The sequence below is a fragment of the Carassius carassius genome, chromosome 32 (assembly GCF_963082965.1).
Source record: "Carassius carassius chromosome 32, fCarCar2.1, whole genome shotgun sequence".
NCBI classification, from domain to species: Eukaryota; Metazoa; Chordata; class Actinopteri; order Cypriniformes; family Cyprinidae; genus Carassius; species Carassius carassius.
The window spans coordinates 19,506,890-19,532,756 of record NC_081786.1 but is presented as its reverse complement, the minus strand read 5'-3'; the positions used below and the strand labels follow the sequence as shown (position 1 = coordinate 19,532,756).

Here is a 25,867-nt window from a genome sequence, read left to right as displayed (position 1 = left end):
TTTAAGCAGTTCTTTGCAAAATACTGTTATGACTTCAAAACACTTTTACCATAGTGCAGCATTTATGAACTAAATAATTTTGACATTTGCATCACATAACCAGCTCCATATGTATGATTTTTCTGATGTACCTGTAGTAAACATGCTCAGTAGCGGACCTGGTATATTATTGCTATGCAGAGTCACGAGTCACTAAAAAAAGAGCTAAAAAAAAGAGCTAAGAGATTTATAAAATAGATGGTTTCTTCAGCAAATGCATGCATTTTTTTTTTTTTTTACTCATGTTTGATTATGTTTTTAATGTAGAGGTGGTATGTTATTTTCAAGTGCAACAGAGCATTACCCTTTAAGCTCTATCAAACTAAATTGCTATGATGCATGCAGTACAACATCCAACATAATAAAACATTTTAGATTCATGTTCATCTGTTTAAAGATAAATCTGAAAAGGCTTTTAGCACCACTAATTAAACCGGATTTCATCTTGAAAGTGTTGCAAAATATGCAAGTATTATAATTTTGCAGATATGTCGCTAGAATCACATATTTCAAATGAGGTTGCATATTACTATTGGTCACACTTTATGTATTTATTTATGACTCCAAACACTTTGGCATATATCTAATTTTCCTGGCAGATAATTTTTTTTATTTAAATTTCTAATGATTTCTATTATTTGATACTGTGTTGAAGAGCTACCGTATTTTCCGGACTATAAGTCGCACTTTTTTTCACAATTTGGCTGGTCCTGCGACTTATAGTCAGGTGCGACCTATTTATCAAAATTAATTTGACATGAACCAAGAGAAATGAACCAATAGAAAACATTACCGTCTCCAGCCGCGAGAGGGCGCTCTATGTTGCTCAGTGCGCCTGTAGTCTACACTGAAATCATAGAGCGCCCTCTCGCGGCTGTAGACGGTAATGTTTTCTCTTGGTTCTTGGTTCTAAATAAATGTGACTTATAGTCCAGTGCGACTTCTATATGTTTTTTTCCTCATCATGACGTATTTTTGGACTGATGCGACTTATACTCAGGTGTGACTTATAGTCCGAAAAATACGGTATATGTCATCATTTGCTTCAGTTTTGGTTAGAAACCGAAAACAAATCAGGATCCTCATTATTAGAGCTCTGCCCCGTCATGACCATCTCTTGCTCTTTGGGTAGCTGGCAGATCACTGTAAACATGTCTGACTGCCCGTTACTGCCCCTCACAATTGGTCAGCATAGTGTTCTTGTTGGCTTTGACCTCAAGGTGACATCCATCAACATGATACTCCACATCCCACTGTCAAAAGCTGCAGGCCGCCTCGTTCTGATTGGTCGTGGCAGAGTCAGAGAAAAGGAAAATCATGTCTGCTCAGCCCCGTGAATCAGACAGACACAGGAACTCTGTGGACAGCCTTGTTGTTGTTGTTTTAAATGAGATGAATTTCTATGATGAACTGCTGGAGTGTTGTTTTTCTGACAGCTAATGGCATATGAAAGCATGCCTTTCAATTCTTCTCCTGTTGGACAGATGGAGTTCTTTAGGACATGCTGAACCATAGGCAGGGACAGATGTCTGTGACTAATTTGCAGTGGATATAAATGAATCAAAATGGCGCAAATCATATCGTTTCTTGAACCGCTGACAGAATGTTTGTGGGTTGTATGTATGGTAAATAGGTCAGTGATTGACGCTCACAGATCTATTAAATCATTAGAAAAACAATTCATGAAAAAAAGGCTTGATTACACCTCTCTTATGATGAAAATATTCTTGAGTTATGGATTAAAATTTATTATAATGTTTTTGGGAGCATGAAAAAAAAAATGTAAAAACCATTTTAATTCAAAAATGTGTCACAACTTTCTACTTTTTTCAGTAGAAAAACTGATATCATATTATCTTGTAAAACACTCCAATAATCATGTCAGAAGTTTGATACTGAATTAGGATATTGAAGAAAATGATCATTATGAAGAAAAAATTATTATTCTAAAAACTAGTGTGGCATCGTGTTTACTTACTCTTTAAATATGATTCAAACTAAATATTTTTAAAATACTTCTTAGTTTGGGGGAAGAAATGTTGTTCCTTTTTCAACTATGATGTAAAAATCTGAAAAATGAAATATACCAATATGTTTTAAATCTTCTTTGTAGCAAGGTACTGTAGAAAGTCAATAAGGTCGATTTGATTAAATGTTTATTATTTTATTAAACTTGGTAACCAAATGTGCATATGCCGCTCCTCATTCTTTTATTTGCTTAATCAGCATGAATTAATGTAAAGTAGCAGAAATAGACACTGATATATAAACAGCCAAGGTCATATAGCACTGATGTTTCTCTGCAGATGTGCAGCGTGGGCCCTGAACCAGAGGCATAAACCGGCTGCATTTATAACTTTCAGCTGAGACGGGATATAATATGCTCCATATTTCTCCAGCTCAGGCTCTGTGAAAGTACTCACTTCCCTGTAATTAACCAGAGGAGAAGAGCGCCTGTGAACGGCCCTTGATGTAATTCATTTGACCTCATAAAAAAGATGTGAGCGTGATTTTTGCCTTCCTCTCTGCTGAGGACAGAACATCGGGATGAATAAATCTACATTCATAGCACGTCTGACATCTAAGACTTGTCAGTCTCTGGCTTTGAATCTAGAGGAGTTTGCTAATCAGAATTTAGGAGACGGATTCATCCTGGTTTGATCTGCTTGACGATTTTGAGTGGTTGGAGATTAGCTAAGATGTAGCATTTGAGGTTCAAATTAGAGCTGAAGAATCCCTATCTAGTGACTGAGAGTGATGGGTGGCACCTGTTAGCAGTGGGTTACATTTTTAGGATCATACTGCACCATATGCACATTGATTGGAGAGATATATTGAATTAGAATGGCATCAAAGTTTCCCATACACCCTTAATTTACCCCATAAATCTAGCATTGAGGACTGCAGTATGCTCTCTTAGGTGACTGTGCCTGAAGGATGGCTCAGGGTTGACTAGTTCATTAGTTTAATTTAGTAGATTTATTTTGTCTTTTTTTAAGAAGCTTGCAGAGTGTTTTTAGTGTGCTGTCAGTGTTAAAGGTTATTTTCTCCCATCTTTTTGATGCCAAGGATTCCAAATATGATCGTCTCCCTGGATCCCTACAGTACAAACAACTGCTTTTGCAAAAAAGAAATCAACAAAAAATTCACTAACAGCCTTATTCACACCTGAGACCCATTATACTTAGTAAACCTTGTCCAGTAAATGTACTCATTTGCTATACACACAAACGCACACACACACACTCGCGCACTCACACACACTTGCGCGCGCACACACACACACACACACACACAATGGTTTTCTGTTCTTTATCCATACTGCTTGCATTCACACATCAGCGCCAAAATGCCATATGCCAGGAATGACCTTTAAAGGGGTCAAACTGCCTATTTTATTATTTTGTACTGTTCTCTGTGGTCCACTTATAATGTCATCAAGATTTTTACATAAAAACAATCATAATTTTTAAGTAATAGGCTATTTTCTCTCCTGATTTGGCCCCTCTCATTTGAATAGGCCTGGCAGATTCTAGACTTGGAAGTGAACGCCCACTACATGTGATTGGCTAACAGTTGTGTATGTTTGACAGACTACATCCATCATAGATGGATGCTGCAGTGTTTAGTTTAAAAATGCAAAAACACATATCAAACAAATTGTAATGGCAGACAAAGCGATAGTGATCACATAATAAACACACTAATTAATTACTCACACTCGTGTAGTGTGACGTCGGATCCAATATATTTGGCACAGCATTGTCTTCTGGTATCAGTCTTTCTGAAAATCCAGCGTCAAAATGTACCTTGTTTGTAAACAAATCCGCAGTAAAATGGAGTGCACAAAGGACCAAGTTCTTACTGATGTGGTCTGGATCTTCATTAAAAATAAAGTTAATCCACTCTTTCCTAATGTTAGGATCAGAAGGAAAGCAATGCAAAGACGGTTTATCTGCAGCTTGGCACTGCATGGTGTCTTCTTGCATTTCTTTATCGTTTGGTTTCTGCACAGACATGTATAATTTACATTACATGCACGAATCTGTGAGCAGGGCTAAACAGGCAGTGATTGCAGGCATTGGTCTTCTTCGGCAGAGGTGGTGCATAGCCACACTATTACATCATAGAGTGGCACATTCAGTTTCTTTCCACAATGTAGATAATCGCTTTTCTTTGACACACAGGTTTACAGGTAAATGGCATGGAGTAACTACATGGGCTCTATCAAAACTTTGTGATAGGCTTGAAAAATGTATGGAAATGGCTGTATGAAGCATGTCTTAGGTGTCTAATTATGCAGAGCTAGCTCAGACAAACTGCCAACTAGTCAGTTTTGAAAATATCTAGATTTGCACTTAAAGTATTAGACTATTGTTTTTGTGTAGGCTGCACTGCGTTCAGTAATAGTGTTGTAAATGAAGCTCTCCGCTGGAAAAGAGGGAATTGTTTGCTCTGGATTAGGACTAATGTGGGCGGCTGGAAACAAAGATCAGAGAATTTGAAATATTCTTAGGGAAGAATATAGCATGTCTTTCTGAGTGGCTGAAAGTACTGTATGTGCATCTAAACAGAGGAGCTGGGAGGCTGGAATAGAGAGAGAGAGAGAGAGAGAGGGAAGAGGAGAGAGCAAGAGTGTGTCTTGATCGTCACCATGTCACGTGACTATCAGGTTTCCTTGGAGACAGCAACAGTGTTGTGCATTGAGATGCTCCTTCAGTTGAGCACAGAACAGGACAGGCAGCTGGACAGAGCGGTCACTGCTTACGTCTATCTGCTTGACAGACGGCAGCTCTTTGCCTTGCGGGAGGTGAGTGAGTAATTGCATAGAATTGCATAATTAGAAAATTAGTCTTTTGTGTTTTTAACATGCAGTTATAGTAAATGTCTAGCATTGTTGTTGTGGATTTGCTTGCCATGTGTTGGATCACTTTGCTCGATGCTGGTCACTATTTCCTTCAAGGTCTCAGAAGGATGCCACAGCTCGGCTGCTCGGATTGCAATATGAGGACCATTCACGAGTCGTGTGACATGATGCTTGCAGCCTCAGGAAACATTAACGTTAGGACGTCTCGGTAATGCTAATGCGCCGAACCTCTGAGCGACTCAACTAAGGAACGACATACTTTGGTTTTTTCCTTTCATTTAAAGAGATTGTGTTTTCGATTGCAGAAGACAAACACCTCAGATATTAGCAAGGTTCGTGGCAAAACCTGGGAATATCAGGGACGTTTTTAAATTATAATTTTCAGACTAGGAAGTCACTAAAAAGTTATGGAAATTTCTGTAGTTAATATAGATTTTTCAAGTTGTGCTAAAATCTGATATTGAAGCTAGCTATCCATTAATCATACATTTTCATTCAATTTTCATTCAATTATGGAAAATTTGTGAAAATGTATCAAACAACATAAAAGAACTAGATTAAAACAAATTGGTATAGAAACAGTTTTTACTCAGAAATTGGTAGCAAATTTCACAATTATTTACAAAGAAATTAATATCACATTGAATTAAACAAACATTTGAAGTAGAAAGAATGAGATTTAAAAAAAATTTTTTTTACAATTTCACAAAAAATTACAGTGTAATATAAGGAAGGGAAAGTTTTATTATTTTATTATACTATCCATTGATCATAAATAACTGGAAAAAGTATGGAAAACATTTGTGAAAATGCATCAAACCTACGGTTAAAAACGAAAAAAGAAACATGAAAGAAGGAGATTTAAAAATGTGGTATAGAAACCGTTTTCACTCAGAAACTGACTCAGGAAAAATGACAATGTAATATAAGGAAGGGGAGTTTTTAAGTTGGTGATTTCCTTTGAATGGGATTTTAACAAAAAAAGTGGGATTTCTCGAAATAAAGCAAGCATGAAGGTCAACCCCTAAACCTCAGCATCAGTGGGCTACAAGCAGATTGTATGAAAATGTACAGTTGACAAAAAGCGATTTATAACATCAAAATGATGGAATAACCCTTATGAAATGAAGCGAAAGGTCCTGTCATGTGTGTGTTTATGAGGACCAGATGGATCCCATGGCACTGTTTACTCACACAAATTACCTTCTGCAGTGTCACCCCCTCCTATTTCTCCCAGCCTTCTCGGATTTCTGTAGCTTTAATTAGAATTCCTCCAAACCCTTTTATGGTCTTGTTAACTTAATTAAGTTTGGGCAAATGGCATTAAATGAAAATGTGTGCATCTGGAAGGCGATTATGATGAGGTAGTTTAATGTGCGCTCAAATGGTGTACTTCAAAAATAACATCACTTCTTAGAGTGGTTTGATGTCCCTCGCGCTTGGAAAGCTTGGAGCGTAATCCGTAGGTTTGTGTCTAGGCTTGACTCAAACTCTGTGATTTTGCAGTCAGCTGAGGCCAGTGGCCAACGACATGAACGATACCATTCTCATTTCCTCCGGGGCGCCCACACCTTCAAAAAGGTAAGCGCTCCACACAGGCTTCTGTATGCATGCATGCTGATGGTGTGTGTGTGTGTGTGTGTGTTTTAAGCTCCTCCACTTAAGCCTGTTATGTAAAATAGCTTGTTTTGAAATTATGCTGCATGTGGATGAGTAGAAGATTGTAGCATCTTTCTCTGGGCAGAATATTTTCCATGTTTATTGCATCGCTTGCAGAATTAGGTTGAATGTTTGCCTTTCAAAGGCAGATGACTAAAAGCAGCGAATCGAGAAATTGTCCTGCTGTCTCCGAGCCCTCTGCGCTTCCCGAGCTGGGCTGCAGCCCAAGGTGATCCGGAAGATAAACTCTGATGGAACGAAAGCCTTATCTTGTAAATAGAGAGCTGGTCAGGTTGGCTTTTTCTGTTTTGTGCTGTTGACACTTGCCCAGGTTCCCAAGACAAATGCCTTTGTTTGTAGTCACATGGTCTTGGTTTAGGGTTCAGATTAGCTGAAAATGAAATTCCGTCATCATTTATTCATCCTCATGTCATTTTCTGAATCTTTCAAGACTCGAGACTTTCATTCTTCTATAGAAATACCAAAAAATACAAAAATTGAAGTTGAATGTTCTTGCTGCTCTTTTCCATAGAGTAAAAGTCAATTAGGACAGATTCAGTTTCACAAATTACAATAGAAAGAAGTACCATAAAAGTAATGTACTACTATATTTTGCATCTTCCGGTGCCATACAATAACTTCATTTGAGTAACAGAATGAAATTTAAGTTGTTATTCACTGAAAATCTTCCCAGCCATGGTGTTTTAGCATAGGGACCAATTCTCACTATTAACTAGTTGCTTGTTAGCATGATTATTATTAACATATTGGCTGTTTATTAGTATTTATAAAGCACATTTTCTGCATGTCCATAATATACGTCCCTAATCCTAAACTTAACAACTACCTTACTAACTATTAATAAGCAGCAAATAGGAGTGTGAGGCAAAATTAGTTTGTTTAGTATATAGTATAGTAGTTTATAGTATTATATAGTAGTATAGTTTTTTTTGATGGCGAGAACTGGACTTTAAATAAATTGTGAGCTCAGTTGTAGTTGGGAAAATGAAAATTGTCTGTCATATTTTACTCACTTGCATGTCGTTGCAAACCTTTATGACTTTCTTCTGTAGAAAATAAGATATTTTGAAATATTTATTTATTTATCCAACCAAAACTGATTGGTTATCAGAATTCGTCAAAAATATCTTTCTTTCAGAAGAAAGAAAGTACAGTACAAATAGTTTGGGATGAGATGAAGGTGAATACAATACATTTTTGGTGCAAATGTTCCTTTAAAATTGAGTGACATTCATGATGACTTAATTTATGTGACAGTTTGTGAAGAGAATAATGCTTAGATTTACGTGGTGAAAAAAAAGTAGAAAAGTTATTAGAGGTTGCTGTACATTCTTGTGGCAATTTCTCAAGCAAAGGTTTCAGCAGCTAAAAAATGATCATGCCATCACTCCAGTATTTCATAATGTGGCATTTATAAGAGATGGATTGATGCAGTGTGTGAATTACACACCAAACTTTCAGATGGAGTGACTTCAGGTGTGTTGGTATAGTTTATGTCTGTTGTACATTCTGACAAATTTGTAAAACATATATATGGTTTACACACAAAAAAAAACTTTTACCCTTTTTAACTTTTTAATATTTAGTTCATTTTTGTTTTTCTGTTTTTTTTCTTCATTATTTTTGTAAAAGGTTTAGTGATTTAGTAATTTTTATCAACTCTTTTCAATGTTTATATAGTTTTTATTTTTATCTCAGTGTTTCATTGGCAACTAGCTGGAATGAAAAAAGTTATTTCATCTAAAAGTAGCAATTTTGACTTCTTTTATATTCAGAGCTTCATTAGTGGAATCAGACCCTCTATACTCCCTCATACTGTAATTCGCACCCAGGTTTAATGAATTTCTTTCGAAAACATACCTACAGAAACCCACGGTTTATTGCATTACATTTTGTATTTTATTATACTGGTGAGCTCCGGTACAAACACTTCCATCAGCCGAAAATTCAGTCCCACTCTTTATAAGATCCACCATTCCCTGTTTTTTTACGGCTGCTGCCAAAGCAGCCCGTTCCTCGCAGGCTTTTAGTGTGCTGCATGCCTTCATTTGAACACATATTAGAAAGTAAGCCGCAACATTTGTTGTCATGTGTCAGGCCACTGACAGTACTTAACATCGGGTGAATACTAAAACACATCGAGTCTCGTGGCAGCAAATCACTTGAATGGAGCAGATGTGGCATGTTTTGCTCAGAGAGGGGTTGGTTTGTGTGTATTCTGCTCTAAATATAGCCCAGCGTCGAGGCAGGACTATGTACAGTTAACACTTCACCCTTCATGAAGTCCCTCCCTCACTGTAATGATCAGAGTCAGTCTATAAACAGCTGACTTTACTCCACTCTTTAACCTCAGGCGATTAAATGAAGTCTGTGGTGGAGGGAGATGTTTCCATCAATAATGTGCCACTGGTTATGAAATCAAAGACACAGACTGTCAGCCGCTCTGCTTGAACCTTACATTACAACACATTGTCTGTGTGAGTATGATGTCTATGCCTGCGGAGCCAAAAATGTATGCAGAATTATACTGCACTTAATTCTGATCTCGACTCTTGTTTACTGGAGTCTGCCAAAATGGAGATGTTAGGGACACAAGAAGTGCTCCTTAGCATTCTTATGTAATTACGCTGGCCACACTTGATTACGTTTGTCAGAGTCGTGATGATTTTAAGCAGTCAATACCAATACCGGTGAAATTGCGCCGATTACTAAAAGCATTCAGTCGAGAAATTGGCTGCTGTCTGTGAACCCTCGGTGCATCTCAGGCTGGGTTACAGCCCAAGGTGATCCGGTGATCGTTTATTTGCACGTGCTATCTGCATTGTTTTAGCTAAAGGAATTATGCAAATCAGGTAAAGCTGCAAGTGCATCAACAAAATCTGTAATGAATGCAATTCCCGATCTTTCATGCCAGTTATAAATTCTTTATTATATCGAGGATGCGGCAGACTCCTGTGATCTGGCAAAGACCACTTTACTGGGACTCCAGCACTATTTCAGTCCATTAAGCAGAGGTGGGTAGAGTACCCAAAAACTGTACTCAAGTAAAAGTAAAAGTACTTCTAGAAATATTTACTCAAGTAAAAGTAAAAGTACTAGTCTTGAATAGTTACTTGAGTAAGAGTAAAAGAGTATCGGATAAAAAATCTACTCAAGTAGTTAGTTACTAGTTACTTTGGGTCATATATACTGAGCCTATTTTTATTTAGATATATAGATAAAATGTATGTAATGTATGTGTGTGTGTATAAATGTATATATTTCATCAGCCTTTACTCCAATTTATGTAATTTATTATAAAACCTTGTCTGTTTACTTAAGTAACAGATATAGGTGTCATGCCATAACATATTTTTAATACGACTGACTTTATATTAAATGTGAATTTAACATTGAAAGTTAATGTGATATAAATATTGCAACTAATCTTTCATTGTTCAGAAAGAGAGCAAATAACATTTACATTATAAAAGATAATTTTCACTGACAGTATAGATTTCAATCACTCTAAGAAACTCCCATTAAAATCACTGAAACTGTTAACACTGTGAAATCAATATCTTAATTAAAGATTCGTACACACATCTGCAGAGGCGTCGTGCCCATTCAAAGTGAGGGGGCACGTGCCCCCTCAGATTTCTGAGCCAAGTGGATTTTAAATGCAGCTTCCAAACGAAAAAAAAAAAAAAATTGCAGAATAATATTTTTTATATATTTGATACAATCACAGCGGTGTGATTAGATCGTTCAGTGCACAGCATCAGCTGCTAAATTCAAATCTGCGTTCGCTGGCTGGCGCTGAGCCAGAGACAGACGCGTTCGTACAACGCTTCATGATAACCAATCAGAAACTATTCTGTTGCGCTTATGGATGCAATGGCCAATGAGAGACGTCCAGAAGAGTCATCACTGAAACGCGGTGTTTTGTTCACTTGCTCGCTGACTGAATTATTTAGCGAATTCTCTCATCAGAAACAACAAAAAGTGCAGATGTGCGTACGAATGTAAGTAAGATATTCGTTTCATAATGTAAAGTGCTTCAGTGATTTTAATGGGAGTTTTTGAGAGTGCCTGAACTCTGGCTAGACTGAATGAAAATGTTTTTTGATAATGTAAATGTTCTTTACTCTCTGTAAAATGAAAGTGTTAAAATAGGTATCTTACAATATTGTTATTAAAATTTACATTAAATGCAAATTCAGTCGTATTAAAAATATTTTATGGCATGATATGGCACTTAAGTAAAAAATCAGGTTTTTATGTGTAGTTAATAGATTACACTACATTTCCATATATTGATCAAATAACAATCTATAAATGTGCAAAACGCGTTTACCTACACATATTTGAGAAACGAGATATTTCCTGATATATTAAGCATGTTTGGAATTGTTTTGAATAAAAAGGAAAAAAAATAATAAAAAAATAAGCCTATATCAGTTATACAGTGCTTTCGTAGAATGACTTATAGTGCCCCCTCAAAAATCATGAATGCATGACGCCCCTGCACATCTGCACTTTGTTCCTGTGAGAGAATTCGCCAGAAAGAGGTATTCAGTCAGTGAGCGAGTGAAGGAAGCACCGGCATTTCAGCGATGACTCATCTGAACACCTCTGATTGGTCAATACTTTAATAAGCTCAAAAGAATCATGTGTGATTTGTTATAATACGCAGCGCTGTATAAACGCATCTATCTCTGGCTAAGCGCCAGCAAGCAATCACAGATCTGAATTTAGCAGCTGATAATTTGACTTGCTGAACGTACTTGCACAGGTGTGATTGTATTAAAATTAATAAAATCTTAATCGGCTATTTTTTGTCTTTTGGAAGCTGCATTCAACTTGACTCCCCTCTGTTATAAGCCACACACGTACAACAAACTAATGTCACAGTGGTATCGTGTACTGTAATCGAATGTAGTCCAAGTTATTACCTGTTAAACAGTAGACAGCACACGCGGTGTTCATCTAATAAGGATCTCCATCGCTAGCAAATAATAACCTTTGCAGATTTCAATTCAGTGCAGTTCCAGCCACGTTTTCAACGCTCTTTCTGTTCTTAAACGTTACAACTCAGCACGTGCGGCAGGGAACTGAACGACTCATTCAAACTGATTCATGAACCAATTCACTCGTTTGCCAACTGGTTTGATCAAGCCTTTGAACAGAATTGAATCAAAAGAATGAATCATTCACGAATGGGCATCGCTCATTGCCCAGAGAAAAGTAGACGGCGCGTTGGAATAAACTGAAGCATAATAACATTTATTGCATTAAGATAAAGTAACGAGAGGAGCGTCGCCCACAGTAACGAAGTAAAAGTACAGATTTTCCCCCCAAAATTTACTCCAGTAAGAGTAAAAGTACCCATCTTTAAATATACTCCGAAAAGTATTCGTTACCCCAAAAAATTACTCAAGTAAATGAAACGAAGTAAATGTAACTCGTTACTACCCACCTCTGCCATTAAGCAACGGGTTCGATTAAGTTGTGGGTGATTAGTGATTAAAATAACATTTTACACAAACACAAGGAAAATGTATTTATTATTATGAAGAACACACTCGTTCATTAAGAAAGTTTTATAAGTTTTATTATGTTTGGTTACATGACCCTTCAGAAATCATTCTAATATGCTGATTTGCAGATTTCCTTTATTATTTTGCTGCTTAATATTTTTATGTTAACCCTTTTTTTTTTTTGATGAAAAGAAAGTTGAACAGCATTTTTTTGAAATAGGAATCATTATCATTTTACAGTAAATGTCTTTACTTTCATTTTTAATTAATTTAATGTGTTCTTGCTGAATAAAAGTATTAGATTCTTAAAAAAAATCTAACTGACCCCAAACTTTTGGTAGAGAAATGCAGAAATGTCAGTGTGTGCCTGTGGAATTAAGTTTCAGTATTACTACAATGCTGTAAAAGTTTGGTTTTTAACATTTTTTTTTCTTTTAGATATATTATCTTCGTACTGAACTTTTCACAATGCTGATGTCTGCCATGCTGTAAGCCACTGATGATTTTGTTTGGACAGTAATGCAGTGCATTACAGCTTAATGAAGATGACTTTCCAAAATGACATTGCTCAAGCAATTTATAAAACAGACAGCTTTATCTACACTTGCACACTGTTACAAGATCATCATCTTGTTCCACTTCAGTAGTGACACTTGGAACAAACCTGGGACGTGAGCTGGGTGACACACAAGTCGTTGTGTGTGTGTGTGTGTGTGTCCTTGTTTATGCTACATGCATTGTAAGGACCAAATGTCCCCACAATGATAGTAAAACCTGAAATTTTTGACACTTGACCAGCCTGTGGTCCCAACGAGGGAAAGAAATGAATACAAATAGTAAATGATGTTTATCTGAGAGTGTAACAATGCAAACAGGTTTTCTGTAAGGGGTACAGTACGTTTTGGGTTAGGGGATAGAAAATCTTGTGTGTGTGTGTGTGTTTTGTGAAAGAAAAGGTAAAAAAAAAAAAAGAATTTTCTAACTTCTCAAACCTTCAGCAACAAGATTCTGTGTGAAACTTTGTGGGCCTCGAGCCTTCATAAGGAGTGTTTTTTCTCTGTCTAAGTCATTTTGGGTGTGATTGCGTGGCCTTATAGGAACATCAGAGCTGTAGGCGGGACAGTGAGCGCGAGCGAGTCTCTCTGCTGACGGTGCACCTCTTATTTACCGGGTCGGCCTTCAAGGACAAGTGGCCTTGTGTAGAATTTATCGTCTGCTGGGTCATGGCCAGTCTTGCTGCCAGGACAGAAATATCATTTTCCATTGGCTCCAAATGAGTTTTTAATTTGAAGTTAAGTGAGTATTGACCATCTGTCAGTGGATATGAAATCATAGACTCCAGCTCTATCACAGTCTCGCCGTACAGTGAGTGTTCATATGCTCTCCGTGTCCTTTATCCAGTTTTGGATTGGAAAGGCTCAAGAGTGTACTTTTTATTTTATAGAATGTAAAAGAATTAGATTTTCATGGCCATTGTATGTCTTCTCTCTGACCCTTACACTATTCTTAAGACTTAAACTATTCAAACTAATAACTATATGTACTAGTTTGTTAATATTTATCATGAATGGCTGATGTTCACACCGTCACTTCTAGTTACCATATATTATTTTATTTTGGCAATAAAGTTGAGGTGATGTGATCTGTTTTGATAGTATATTTCTTTTCTTTTTTTGGACTGTATAGAGGAAGCATGGAAACTATGGACCATACATTTTTAATTTTCCATAAGGGGCTGCACGTTTGGACGGTTAATTTTTTCACTTGTACTCATTTTGTGGCTGGTGAATCACACACATGGGCCTGTTTAGTTGCACTTTTTTATAAGCACAGGAAAATAACAAAATAATAATATTATATTTCTGAATTTATAATTAATAATGTAATAATTGGAATTCATTGTTTAATGTACTATTGCATAACATTTAGATTTGAGTAATTTTTAGTACTTCAAATGCAGTTTTAATAATTGAACATTTTAGTAGTAGTAGTAGTAGTAATAATGATAAATGATCATTACAATCATTATATATTATTTATCTTTTTTTTTATTTGAGTCATTTATTATTCGGAATAAAATGTATATATTTGGAATAACATTTTTTTCATAATTGCATATTACTGTAATGTTACATGTAATGTTGTGAAAGTAATAAATAATAGTCATTACTTTTAGTAATTTTTTATATTTCAAATGAATATTCTTGTAATATGTTGTGATAATAATAAAAATATTTCAAATGCAAATTTAATAAATGAATTTTGTTATAATTTCATAATGGACAATAAATAATTTGTATTGTTATTATTAACAGCAGTTGTAGTAGTAGGCTATTGTTGTTATTATTATATTATTTATAATTATTATATTTTAGTAATGTTTAATACTTCAAATACAGTTTCTAATACAATTGAATATTTTATAATGTTAAATATAATAATAACATTATTATTACTATTAATAAGTAAATATGATTACGTTTGCAGGTGTATATTTCAATTTAATAAATATGAGAAAGACTTTTTTTAGTCCCTTGCTTTAGTGCACATCATTTTAAACCTATTTGTCGAAAGTCATTTACGCATTTGCGTAAAGCTGTTTAATGAGAAAAAATGACCCAGAGCACCTTTAAGTGTCAGTATAAGGGTCTAACAGTCGCTGTCGGGTGCCATATCAACAAGTGGATCCTTCTCAGCGTGACACTGATTATTATAAACAGCATGTCTGTCTGTGCGATGTCTGGCATGAAAACATCCCTCTTAATGAATGACTCCGCTGAGACTGTGAGAGTTCAGGGAGGTCACGGCGGCGCGGCCTCAGACACTGACACAGCAACTCATTTATTATCCTATTGTATTATCAGACTGATGTAATATTTGTGTTACATTTGATTGATGAATGCGGCGTATGCAAGTTGATAAATGTGTGTTTCTGTGTGGTGTCTAACTCGCAGAATATACACATTCACACATATGCGCACGTAATTCACTCCTAATTGTAGTACACTTGAAGAAAAACATATGCTCCGTCATCTGCTCCAGCCATATGCCAAACCCTATAACATCAGAGCCAGCACACTACCAGAGCCTATGCATTCACTGCTCTGCATCCATTCAGACACAAGGGACCTGCTCTGAGGATCTTAGATGGATGAAAACGCTAAAACTGATATATTACAAATAATCGGATGTAATTATAAAAAAAATACATCTATATAAAATTGCTGAAATTATGTTTCAGCTCCTTTCAGGAAATTGGGGATATTCCTCTGGCTCAGTGGTAGAGCATTGTGTTAGCAGCGCAAAAGGTTGTGGGTTCAATGTGGAAGAAAATATAATAATCATAAATCCAGCTAAATACTTTTTTTTTTACTTTGTCTACAAAAAATGTATATAAAATTGTTAGTAAAAATTATTTACACAATATTTATTTAAAATTCACTCTAACAATTTAGAAATTCTATATTATATTATAACAATATTTACTCAAAATTGAAAAAATATATTATACATCTTGACTTTGTGTATATAAATATATAAAATTGCTGTAATTTAATGAACAATAAAAATATTTACTTAAAATAACAATATCCCAACATATATTTATTATATTATATAACAAATGTCTGTAAAAATGTCTGTAAAAATTAAAAAAACCTTTACAAAATATTAACTCAAGATTCACTACAAAATTTGAATAAAAATATTAGATAAGATGAGATGAAAATAGGATTGATAAAATATAATATTATTTTAATATTAAAATGTATATCATAAACTGTAGATTATGAATAGTTTATAGCTTTGGAAGCCATTATGTCAGAGTATTTATTATATTATATTATATTATATTATATTATATTATATTAAATTATATTATATTATATTATATTATATTATATTATATTATATTATATTATATTATATTATATTATATTATATTATATTATATTATATTATATTATATTATATTATATTATATTATATTATATTATATTATATTATATTATGTAAAGTGTTATAGTATTAAAATAGCTTTGGAAGCCATGATGTCAGAGTAGCTAATTATATTATATTATATTATATTATATTATATTATATTATATTATATTATATTATATTATATTATATTATATTATATTATATTATATTATATTATATTATATTATATTATATTATATTATATTATATTATATTATATTATATTATATTATATTATATTATATTATATTATATTATATTATATAAAGTGTAATAGTATTAAAATAGCTTTGGAAGCCATGATGTCAAAGTAGCTTGTTATGTTATGTTATGTTATGTTATATGTTATGTTATGTAAAGTATAATAGTTTTAAAATAAATGAAATGATGTATCATGGCTGTACTTAATCTGCTTTGAACTATGAGTATGAGTGTATATCTTCTATTTTTTAGAGTATCTTCCCCAAACCTGTTTCCTGACGCTCATCTATCATCTCAGATGTTTCATTAATCATGTTGATTTCTGGAACACACATCACGCTCCATCCCTCTCGTTGTCTCTCTTCTTCCTGCTGTTTGTATTTCTTCTCATTCTGTCTCTCCGTCTGGACTGTAGCACCCTTGAGAGTCCCAGCAGACTGGATGAAGAGCATCGTCTGATCGCGCGATACGCTGCTCGTCTGGCAGCAGAGGCCAGCAACTCCACCGTGAGACTCACTTCACAAACACACTCCTGTACTTTACAATGGAAGGAACAAACACCTTGTTGGTGACGTTTTCAGAGGACACTATTTTTACTTTGTGAAATGTATTGAAAATCAATAGCATTCATTTGTGTACATCTGGCTTTATGCGCCATATTTTTATATCTGTTCATTTATTGGCATCTTTATAATTAGTTTTGAGCCTAATCAGCGCTGCTTATTATTTTGTCTTTTAGCAATGCCCTCCATCTGATCTGAGTTTCAACTTTGATGCTAATAAGCAACAGAGACAGCTCATCGCAGAACTAGAGAATAAAAACAGGTGGGGTTTTAAACGGTTAAATGTTTCTTGCTATGCGATGGAACTACATTTCTTCAAGCTAAATGAAAATAAGTCATTATGTATTCATATTTACTGTCCCGTAAAAGAATAACAATAATTGAAATGCTGTAATCATGTAATATATTTAATTATTCAACCGATAAAAACATTAATGATTTAAATTAGATATTTTAATATTATTAAAAGTTATATTATACAGAAAATAGCGGTAATGATAATAATAATTATAATAATAATGGTTATACATTCAATTATTCAAACGAAAATACATTTCAATATTTAAATATTATTTACAATGAACACTTATTAATTTCAGTTAATAAAATCATATAATTATTATTATTAATATTATTTGAATATACTTGAATATTCAAACAATAAAATCATCATTAATTACATTTAACCAAATTATATAATGAAGATAATGATAATAATAATAATATTTAATTATTAAGCGGATAAAAACATTATTTAAATTCAATATTTAAATATTATTAAGAGTTAATTATATTATACAGAAATAGCAGTAATAATAATAATAGTTATGCTTTCAATTATTCAAACAAAAATAAATGTCAATATTTAAACATTATTTACAATTAATACTTATTAATTGCAGCTAATGAAATCATATAAATATTATTATTAATATTATTTTAATATACTTGAATATTCAAACAATAAAATGAGAATTAATTACATTTAACCAATTTATATAATGAAGATGATAATGATAATAATAATAATGTATTTAATTACTCAACCGATAAAAACATTACATATTTAAATTAAATACTTTACTGTTGTTATCAATTAAATGATTTAACAACCATAGTAATAATGCCTATTATTATTATTATGTATAGTTGTATAGTATATTGTTAATTTAAACATTGAATGTTTTATTAATAATAATAATTATTATTATTGTTATTATTAATATTATTGTTAAAGTCAAGAGTGATTAATGAGACTGTGTTTCATTACAGTTGAGTGCTTTCAGTAGGTGCCAGTGACGTTCATTTTGGTTTCTGTGTTTGGTGCATTAAGGGAGATACTGCAGGAAATCCAGCGTCTGCGTCTGGAACATGAACAGGCTTCTCAACCCACTCCAGAGAAAGCCCAGCAGAACCCCACTCTACTGGCAGAGCTACGACTGCTGCGGTACACACACACACACACACACACACACACACAAAACAACAGAATGCATGTAGTATTCGAGTTCAGATTTGTAAAGAGGAAGCGTTCAGTGCTAAATTACCCATAACTTCAGTTAACCAGAGTGTTTCACACCGTTTGAGGTTATTAGGAGCATAACAGGTTTTAAATGGACTGGGTGGGATTTCACTCCCTGTAGTCATTGTTCAAGTTATGTAGACGGAGTACCTTTTATAGGCACCAGAGGGCATGTAGGAGCCAAATTAGCTTTCTTAATGATATGTTGGTCTCATTAGATGAATGAATGAGCACATTTCCATTATGTTGTGTTTTTGACATCTTTGTTTTAGTTTCATGGAGATTTAGTCACATTATGTGCAGTCTGAGCAGTACGACTGTATGTATTTAATGAAAGATTTGAGTGGAAAGGGGTCATATTCTACATTTTTGTCATGATTTTTTTTATGTTATGTTAATCAGGATTTCATAATTTAGTTTTCAATTTTACCATTAGCCGTCATCATTTAAACCCGTTAAAGCTTTGTTTTCAGTACTGTATCTTTAAGAACGGCATATGCGAATATCTTGGTTCTGAAGTCGGTACCATTATAGCATGAGCCGTTTTTGCCACTTAGTTTTAATAAATTGTATGAGTGGGTTATGGAGGAAGCTTTGCATTATGAACATAGTACAAGGAGCTTTTTATTTCTAAAGAGCAAAGACAATCCTGTTTTCCATCATATGTGCCCTTTAAGGCGCGTATATTTGGCAGTCATTGATTTTTATGATTCATATGGTGATTCACTTATTCATTTTGTTTGTCATTTGGTTCAGGCACAGAAAAGACGAGTTGGAGAGGCGCATGTCGGCCCTTCAGGAGAGCAGGAGAGAACTGATGGTCCAGCTGGAAGGTCTCATGAGGCTGCTGAAGGTACAAAACTTGTTGGACAACAATTTGGCTCTTTATTTCCCTCGGCCTCGGCATGTATGAAAACTTCATTTGTTTGCTCTCTTTTTTTCTGCACCTTTCTATTCCCCACTGCGGTCTCTCTGACGTGTCTGCTTTCACTCACTGTCATCTCTCATCTTCTGGCTGACAGGATGAAGAGCAGAAACAGGCCGTAAGTGTTCAGTTCTGCAGTTCTAAAGTAAACATGCGGGGTCACAGCTGCAGAACTCTGAACTGACATATGTGCTGTGTATGGCTAAACAGGCATTTTCCAAAAAGTGATAGGTGAAAGATTAACAGGTTGCATAACGACGAAAAATTGAGAAGATCGCTGACAAAAATAAAACCTTCTGTCATTATTTACTCACTTTAACTTACTTTCTTCTGTGGCACTTATAATGAGATATTATAAAGAATGTTCAGGCTGCTCTTTTCCATGCAATGAAAATGAATGGGATTTTTTTCCAACCAAGCTCTGGAAACAATGAAAATGCTATAAATATACTTTGAAATCAGTTCATGACTCATTTGACTGCCATCATATAGCACTCACAGTGGATCTTAATTGTTTTAATTATCATCTGTGAATGTTATAATGACTTGACCGTCATATAACAGTCACAGCTAAGTTCATTTTAATTGATCTTAACTTTGCGCATATATATATATATATATTAGTGGTGGGCATAGATTAATTTTTTTAATCTAGACTAATTTTACTGTAATCTTGGAATTAATCTAGATTAAAATGGCTCATTTGAATTCTGCCAAAGGCATTCAGAATATGTGTGCTACCCAAATAAAATAATGACTAAAAGTAAGTCTTTGAGAACGGGTTTCTCAGGACACGTGGTGCATTAGACCAGGGGCTCATCTCCTGTTTCCAAAATGCATCACAAACTGCTTGAGAAAGCTGTAAACTAATTCCACATTGCACAAGGTGCAAACGACCTTACGCCTGTTTCACACATAATCCGTGTGCAGTGCGTATGCGTTTCGTATTTTTTTACGCACCCATGTTAATGGATTCAAGTGTTCACACGGTTGCGGTTCATCAGTGTGTTCCAGGAGCGGTGCGTCTGCAGCAGTGCAGCGATCGTTCATGTACCGTGTAGCGGACTGCAAACGTGTCCTGTGTGAAAGCATGAGTTCGTGCTGCTTCTGCACCACATACGTAACGCAAACGGACTGCATACGCACTGCAGACGGATTATGTGTGAAACAGGCGTGCGTCTTGTCGAGGTTTCCATTGGGAAAAGAAAAAAAAATTCCCTGAAGCAAACCGGCGGCTTCAGCTGCATCCATGTTAACACGTCACGTTTGATATGGTAATTTCACAGTAGGCATACACACAGGTTCGAAGACTCGTTCTCGCCCCCTACAGTGCAATTCGGTTAGGCATACATCCGTGCTAAAATATCAAGGTCAAAGCCATCATAGCTCGCATAGTATAGACCCAGCTCTCAACCCAACTTTAAGAATAGATTAACGGCAATATTTTTTTTATCGTCCGATAAGAGTCTCACCTTAACGCAGCACGTTAACGCCGATAACGGCCCACCACTAATATATATATATATATATATATATATATATATATATACACGTATGTACATTTTTTTTAATTAAATAGACACAAAATATTTACTCAGAATTATTTACAGATATTTGATTGTATTTTATCTTGTAATGCAATTTTTAGCAAATCTCAAAAAAGAATGTGCAATTTTAAGTCTGTGTACATTATAATACTGTAATGACTACATTCACAGTAGTTGCTTTATTTTTTTTATTTATTTAGACACAATTGCTTTGTTAGTCATTGGCTGTGACTTGAAAATTATTATCTGTATCTTAATGTATTTTAATAGAGGTGCATTCCTACTCTTTTCACTTTTGGACCATCAGTCCATTGTGTTCCACAAAAGAAAGAAAGTCATTTAGGCTTGAAATGATGTAATGGTAAGGAACTGTTTACAGAATTGATATTAAAAATGACTGAAAGGGGAAAGTTGCTTAATAAGAATAAAGCATGAGTTTATCTCGTGAGCTTATTGCAGACTGTCTCTGTGGGTGATCTCTGTCACGTCTGCTCCTCATAACGAGGACATGAAGCTCCCATTTCCAGTCAAGTCCCGCTGCTTTGTTCCTGTGACCCAGGGAGGGACGACAAGCCGCATGTGTCCCTGCCAAATATCAGAGACCTGCTCTCCTTTCATCAGGGCTAAGCACCTCACGTCTAATGTGACTGCAGTCTGGCCAGCCATCTGCTGCCTGGCAGTGGGCCACAGGCCCTGGGCCCAGCATCAATCTGTGGGACAGTGCGGCTCTTTTCTACCCTCCTTTTGCTTCTCTAATGGCATTTGCATGATGCTCAGTGAGCTCTCAGGCCAAAGATGTATGCACTACAACCTAAAGAAACAGATCAGATATGTATCAGCGTGTCTGCAGTTCTAGCTTTAGTGTTTTATGGGGAGCGAGGGACCAATGGAGGTTCAAGTTGTTATAAATCTACTGTCATTTTTGCGTTCTCCTTCCTCATCTCCCTCCTGCAGACTCAGACGGGGAGTTCGCCCCACTCATCTCCCAGCCACAGTGCCAGCTGCACCATGCCTATGCCCATCCGCTCCACCTCAGCCGGCTCGACCCCCACACACACGCCCCAGGACTGCCTGGCAGGGGTCGGAGATGACGTGCTGGATGCCTTCTCTCAGGGTGAGAAGTGTCAAACTTTGCATTGACTTTATCATCCACATAAGATGTTTGGAATATGTTTTTAAGACATTTTGAAGACATTTAGAAGATGATTAGAGGATGTTTAGAAGACGCTTAGAAGATGATTAGAGGATGTTTAGAAGACGCTTAGAAGATGATTAGAGGATGTTTAGAAGACGCTTAGAAAAAGATTAGAAAATATTTAGAAGATGTTTAGTAGATGTTTAGAAGATGAATAAATTTTCTTTAGAACTTTTTTTTAAAATGGTTAGAAGATTTATAGAAAATGTTAAGAACATGTTTGGAAGATGTTTAGAAGATGATTAGAAGAAGATTAGAAAATGTTTAGATGTTTGGAAGATGATTAGAATATGATTTAGAAGACGTTTGTAAGATGTTTAGAAGATGTTTAGAAGAAGATTAGAAATTTTTTATAAGATGTTTAGTAGATGTTTAGAAGATGAATAAAAGATCTTCAGAACGTTTTTAAAAATGGTTAGAAGATGTATAGAAAATGTTTAGGACATGATTAGAAAATGTTTACAATATGGTCAAAAGATGTTTAGAAAATGTTTAGAAGATGTATACTAGATGTGTGGAACATGTTTAGAGTAGCATTAGAAGATGTTTAGAATAGTTTTAGAAGATGATTACAAGATATTCATTACAAGTTTACAAGAGGATTAGAAGATGTTTAGGGGAAGAATGTCCAAACCAATCTTTTCTATAAAAAGGACAGGGGCTTTTAGTACTACAAAATACCATAAATGTAGTCTATACAACTGTTATTGACAATATTTTAAGACAGGGGTACCAAACTCAATTCCTGGAGCGCCGGAGCTCTGCAGAGTTTTGTTCCAAACCCTGCTCCAACACACATACCATGTAGTTTTCAAATAAGCCTGAAGAACTTGATTCGTTGGACCAGGTGTGTTTTAATTAGGGTTGAATCTAAACTCTGCAGGGCTCCGGCCCTCCAGGAATTGAGTTTGACACCCCTGGTCTTAGACATCTAATGCCATTTGATAGCTCTGAGTGAGGAACAGACAAAAATTTAAGTCGCTAAATTAATTTTGGATTGATATATTATAGCTCTGGATATTGTTTTTGCTCCTCTTTCATCCAGGTGTACCAAGAAATCTCCGTAATGATCTTTTAGTGGCTGCAGACTCCATCACAAACACTATGTCATCTCTAGTGAAGGAACTTCACTCAGGTACTCTTGTACACTCACTTCTCTCCCTTAAGTACTCACTTCGTGATTTGAGTGGTCACTTGAATGTTTGTAAATTTTGCAGTGGATGACGGTTTGGAGGAAGAAGAGTGTAACATGCGAAATGGAAGAGAGAAGGGTGAGTACCAAAGGCTTTTCTTGCCATTTTACCCTTATTTCTTACTTATTCCTTTACTTCTGTTCTCTCAGAATGACAACAGATGTAATAATTAAAACAGTAAAGGCCCAAAGTCCATTTCTCTTTTATTAACCTTCGAAGCTTTTATTAATAAGGATGCACGATATTGCACAGTACTGTGTGAGTTATTGACCAAAATTGATGATTTTATGTACAGTGTGTATATATATATATATATATATATATATATATATATATATATATTATTATTATTATTATTATTATTATTTTTTTTTTTTTTTATCATTTACAAATTTGCATACACTATCATTCAAAAGTTTCAACTAAAATATTAAGCATCATAAAAATAGAAAACAGTTTTTCGCATTACTGCTTTTATTGTATTTTACAAACAAATGAAGCCTAGACTTCTTTTAAAACATTTAAAACATTATTATTATTTTTTTAAGTAGTATATACAGTACATTGGCTGATGTTGTATATTTAATTTAATTTGTTGTCATCTAGTGCCCTTTTAAAATCTTTTAAAACCAAAATCTTAAAAACAAAAACACTGTTAATCTTCAGCAAAATGAATATCCATTTTCGTACTGTACATTATAATGTGATGCCTAAATTCACTTTTAGCAGTATATATATATATATTTATATATATATTTTATATATAGTAGTATAAATAATATAAATCTTAATTTATTGGTTCTTGGACATAGCATGACAATAATTATCAGATTACTGGAATTGTAATATCTGTGCATCCCTAATTATTTAGATATTAAACTTCCAAAGTCACCAGCTTATAGAATGTAGTCATTAGTTGACCGTAGTTTTTTCGGTTTGATTGAGGCCTCTTTTCTTTCTTTTCTAGCTGAGTCAGAGTAAAAGAATATAGAATATTTCATGTAAGTATAAATGAGTACATTGTCTAGTCCTGCCTTTAAAGTCAAAGTTTAAAGTGCAATGTACTTTGGAGCCATTATGACCCCCTAACCTTAAATTTGTGTTTTGTCCAGTGTCATCGCTGAAGCATTCTGGGAAAAGGCACTCCACCCCTTCATTCTAAGCCCCAGGAAACAACCAGCGGCATTAAAAGCTCTCTGGCATTCGCACATAGACAAATGCATGCTCTTCCCCAGCTGGGTTTCACTATGTGAATCACACCTTGCACAGAGCAAGTTGTATTTATTAGAAAGTATATAAATATAAATATATATATATATATATATATATATAAATCTAGCTCTATGTCTATCTGTATAAATCCATTGTTATCAAATTACCCATGAGAATGGCTTGCTTGTGCTTTCTTAAAAAACCTTTACGACTTTGTGATTACTACTCTCTGAAACGAACGCACTGTGCATCTTCATGACGTCACTCAAATGGATCTATGCTGTAGCTATTTTTCCAGATGTTCCCCACACAGGAAGCTTTTTTGTAAAACTGGTGATGATTTTTTTGTGTTTTAATGCATGGAGTGGCTCTACTGGATAGATGGAGATGGCTTGTATTTGCTCTGCATGTGACATTTATTCTGACCGACTCGAGTGATGCCTGCTCCGTCGCTCCTTGTAGTCTTCTGAACATCAATCTGCTGCTTCTGCATCACACGCATCCGAACCACCATATATCAGGGACGTCTCGTAGAGCTTGCAGTTTGTCTGGGATTTCCGCTACTGTGTTAAGTTTAGCCTGTCGTTGTGGCCGTTGTTTTAGCGCTTCGGTTATGCCTCTTAGTTTGGAATATCGCACATGTATCTCTCTGTATTTTTGGAGCGCATAAACGGACATTAATGGAATACGGATGTATGTTCCGTATATCCATAAACCAGCTTAACCAGCCATCTTTGAGTGCACACGTCTCTGTAAACGTTACTTCAAAAGCTTTATTGAGTTCAGTTATTGTGTGTACTCATGTAAAATAAATGAAACCAGTGCTCAGGGACTGTTGAGAGAGGAACGCAGTAGCAACGCTTGTGAACAAATGGCTGGAATTTACTTTGACACCACAAAGGTCAAATGTCAAAGATTAGCACAGGTCATAAAATCTTTATGGAGTGTGGAAAGCAAAATCGTTGTATGGAAACCCGTCTCAGCCACATGAGAAAAAAATGCTTTGTTAATTCGTAATTATGACATAAAAATTTTAAATGATGACATACTAAGTCATAATTATAAGATAAAAAGTCAAAACTATGCAATAAATAGTCAAAATTATAGTCAAAACTGAGATAAAAAAGCATAATTGTCATAAAAGCATAAAAATTATAAAAGCAAAAAAGCACAAAAAAAATCAGACATGAAAAACAACTGACATAAAAAGTTCTGTCATAAAAGATTTTTTTTTTTAAATCTAAATTATAACAAAATTAACATACCAAGTCATAGTTAAGAGATAAAAGTCAAAATAATGACAAAAAGTTAAAACTGAGATAAAATGGTCAAAATTATGACATACTAAGTGATAAATATAAAATACAAGTCGAAAGTATGAGATAAAAATGTTATGTGACTTCAACTGAAAAAGTCTAAATTG

The 25,867-nt window shown here is 34.7% G+C and overlaps 1 protein-coding gene across 4 annotated transcripts in view; it reads left to right on the top strand.

The window, feature by feature from the left end:
* LOC132112924 (dystrobrevin beta-like) overlaps window positions 1-25,544 on the top strand; it is a 43,322-nt gene extending 17,778 nt beyond the window's left edge. For 2 of the 4 annotated variants that reach the window (XM_059520683.1, XM_059520682.1), the window contains exons 11-20: window positions 16,703-16,793; window positions 17,027-17,112; window positions 18,184-18,297; window positions 19,129-19,225; window positions 19,395-19,415; window positions 21,799-21,958; window positions 23,085-23,174; window positions 23,257-23,310; window positions 24,200-24,233; window positions 24,345-25,544. In XM_059520683.1, coding sequence (XP_059376666.1) covers window positions 16,703-16,793; window positions 17,027-17,112; window positions 18,184-18,297; window positions 19,129-19,225; window positions 19,395-19,415; window positions 21,799-21,958; window positions 23,085-23,174; window positions 23,257-23,310; window positions 24,200-24,213 — 727 coding nt within the window. In that variant the 3' untranslated portion in view covers window positions 24,214-24,233; window positions 24,345-25,544. Of the gene's footprint in view, window positions 1-6,412; window positions 6,488-16,702; window positions 16,794-17,026; window positions 17,113-18,183; window positions 18,298-19,128; window positions 19,226-19,394; window positions 19,416-21,798; window positions 21,959-23,084; window positions 23,175-23,256; window positions 23,311-24,199; window positions 24,234-24,344 lie in introns of all 4 variants that reach the window. The other 2 variants (XM_059520685.1, XM_059520684.1) reach the window with 2 other exon arrangements.
* Window positions 25,545-25,867: the final 323 nt, after the last annotated feature.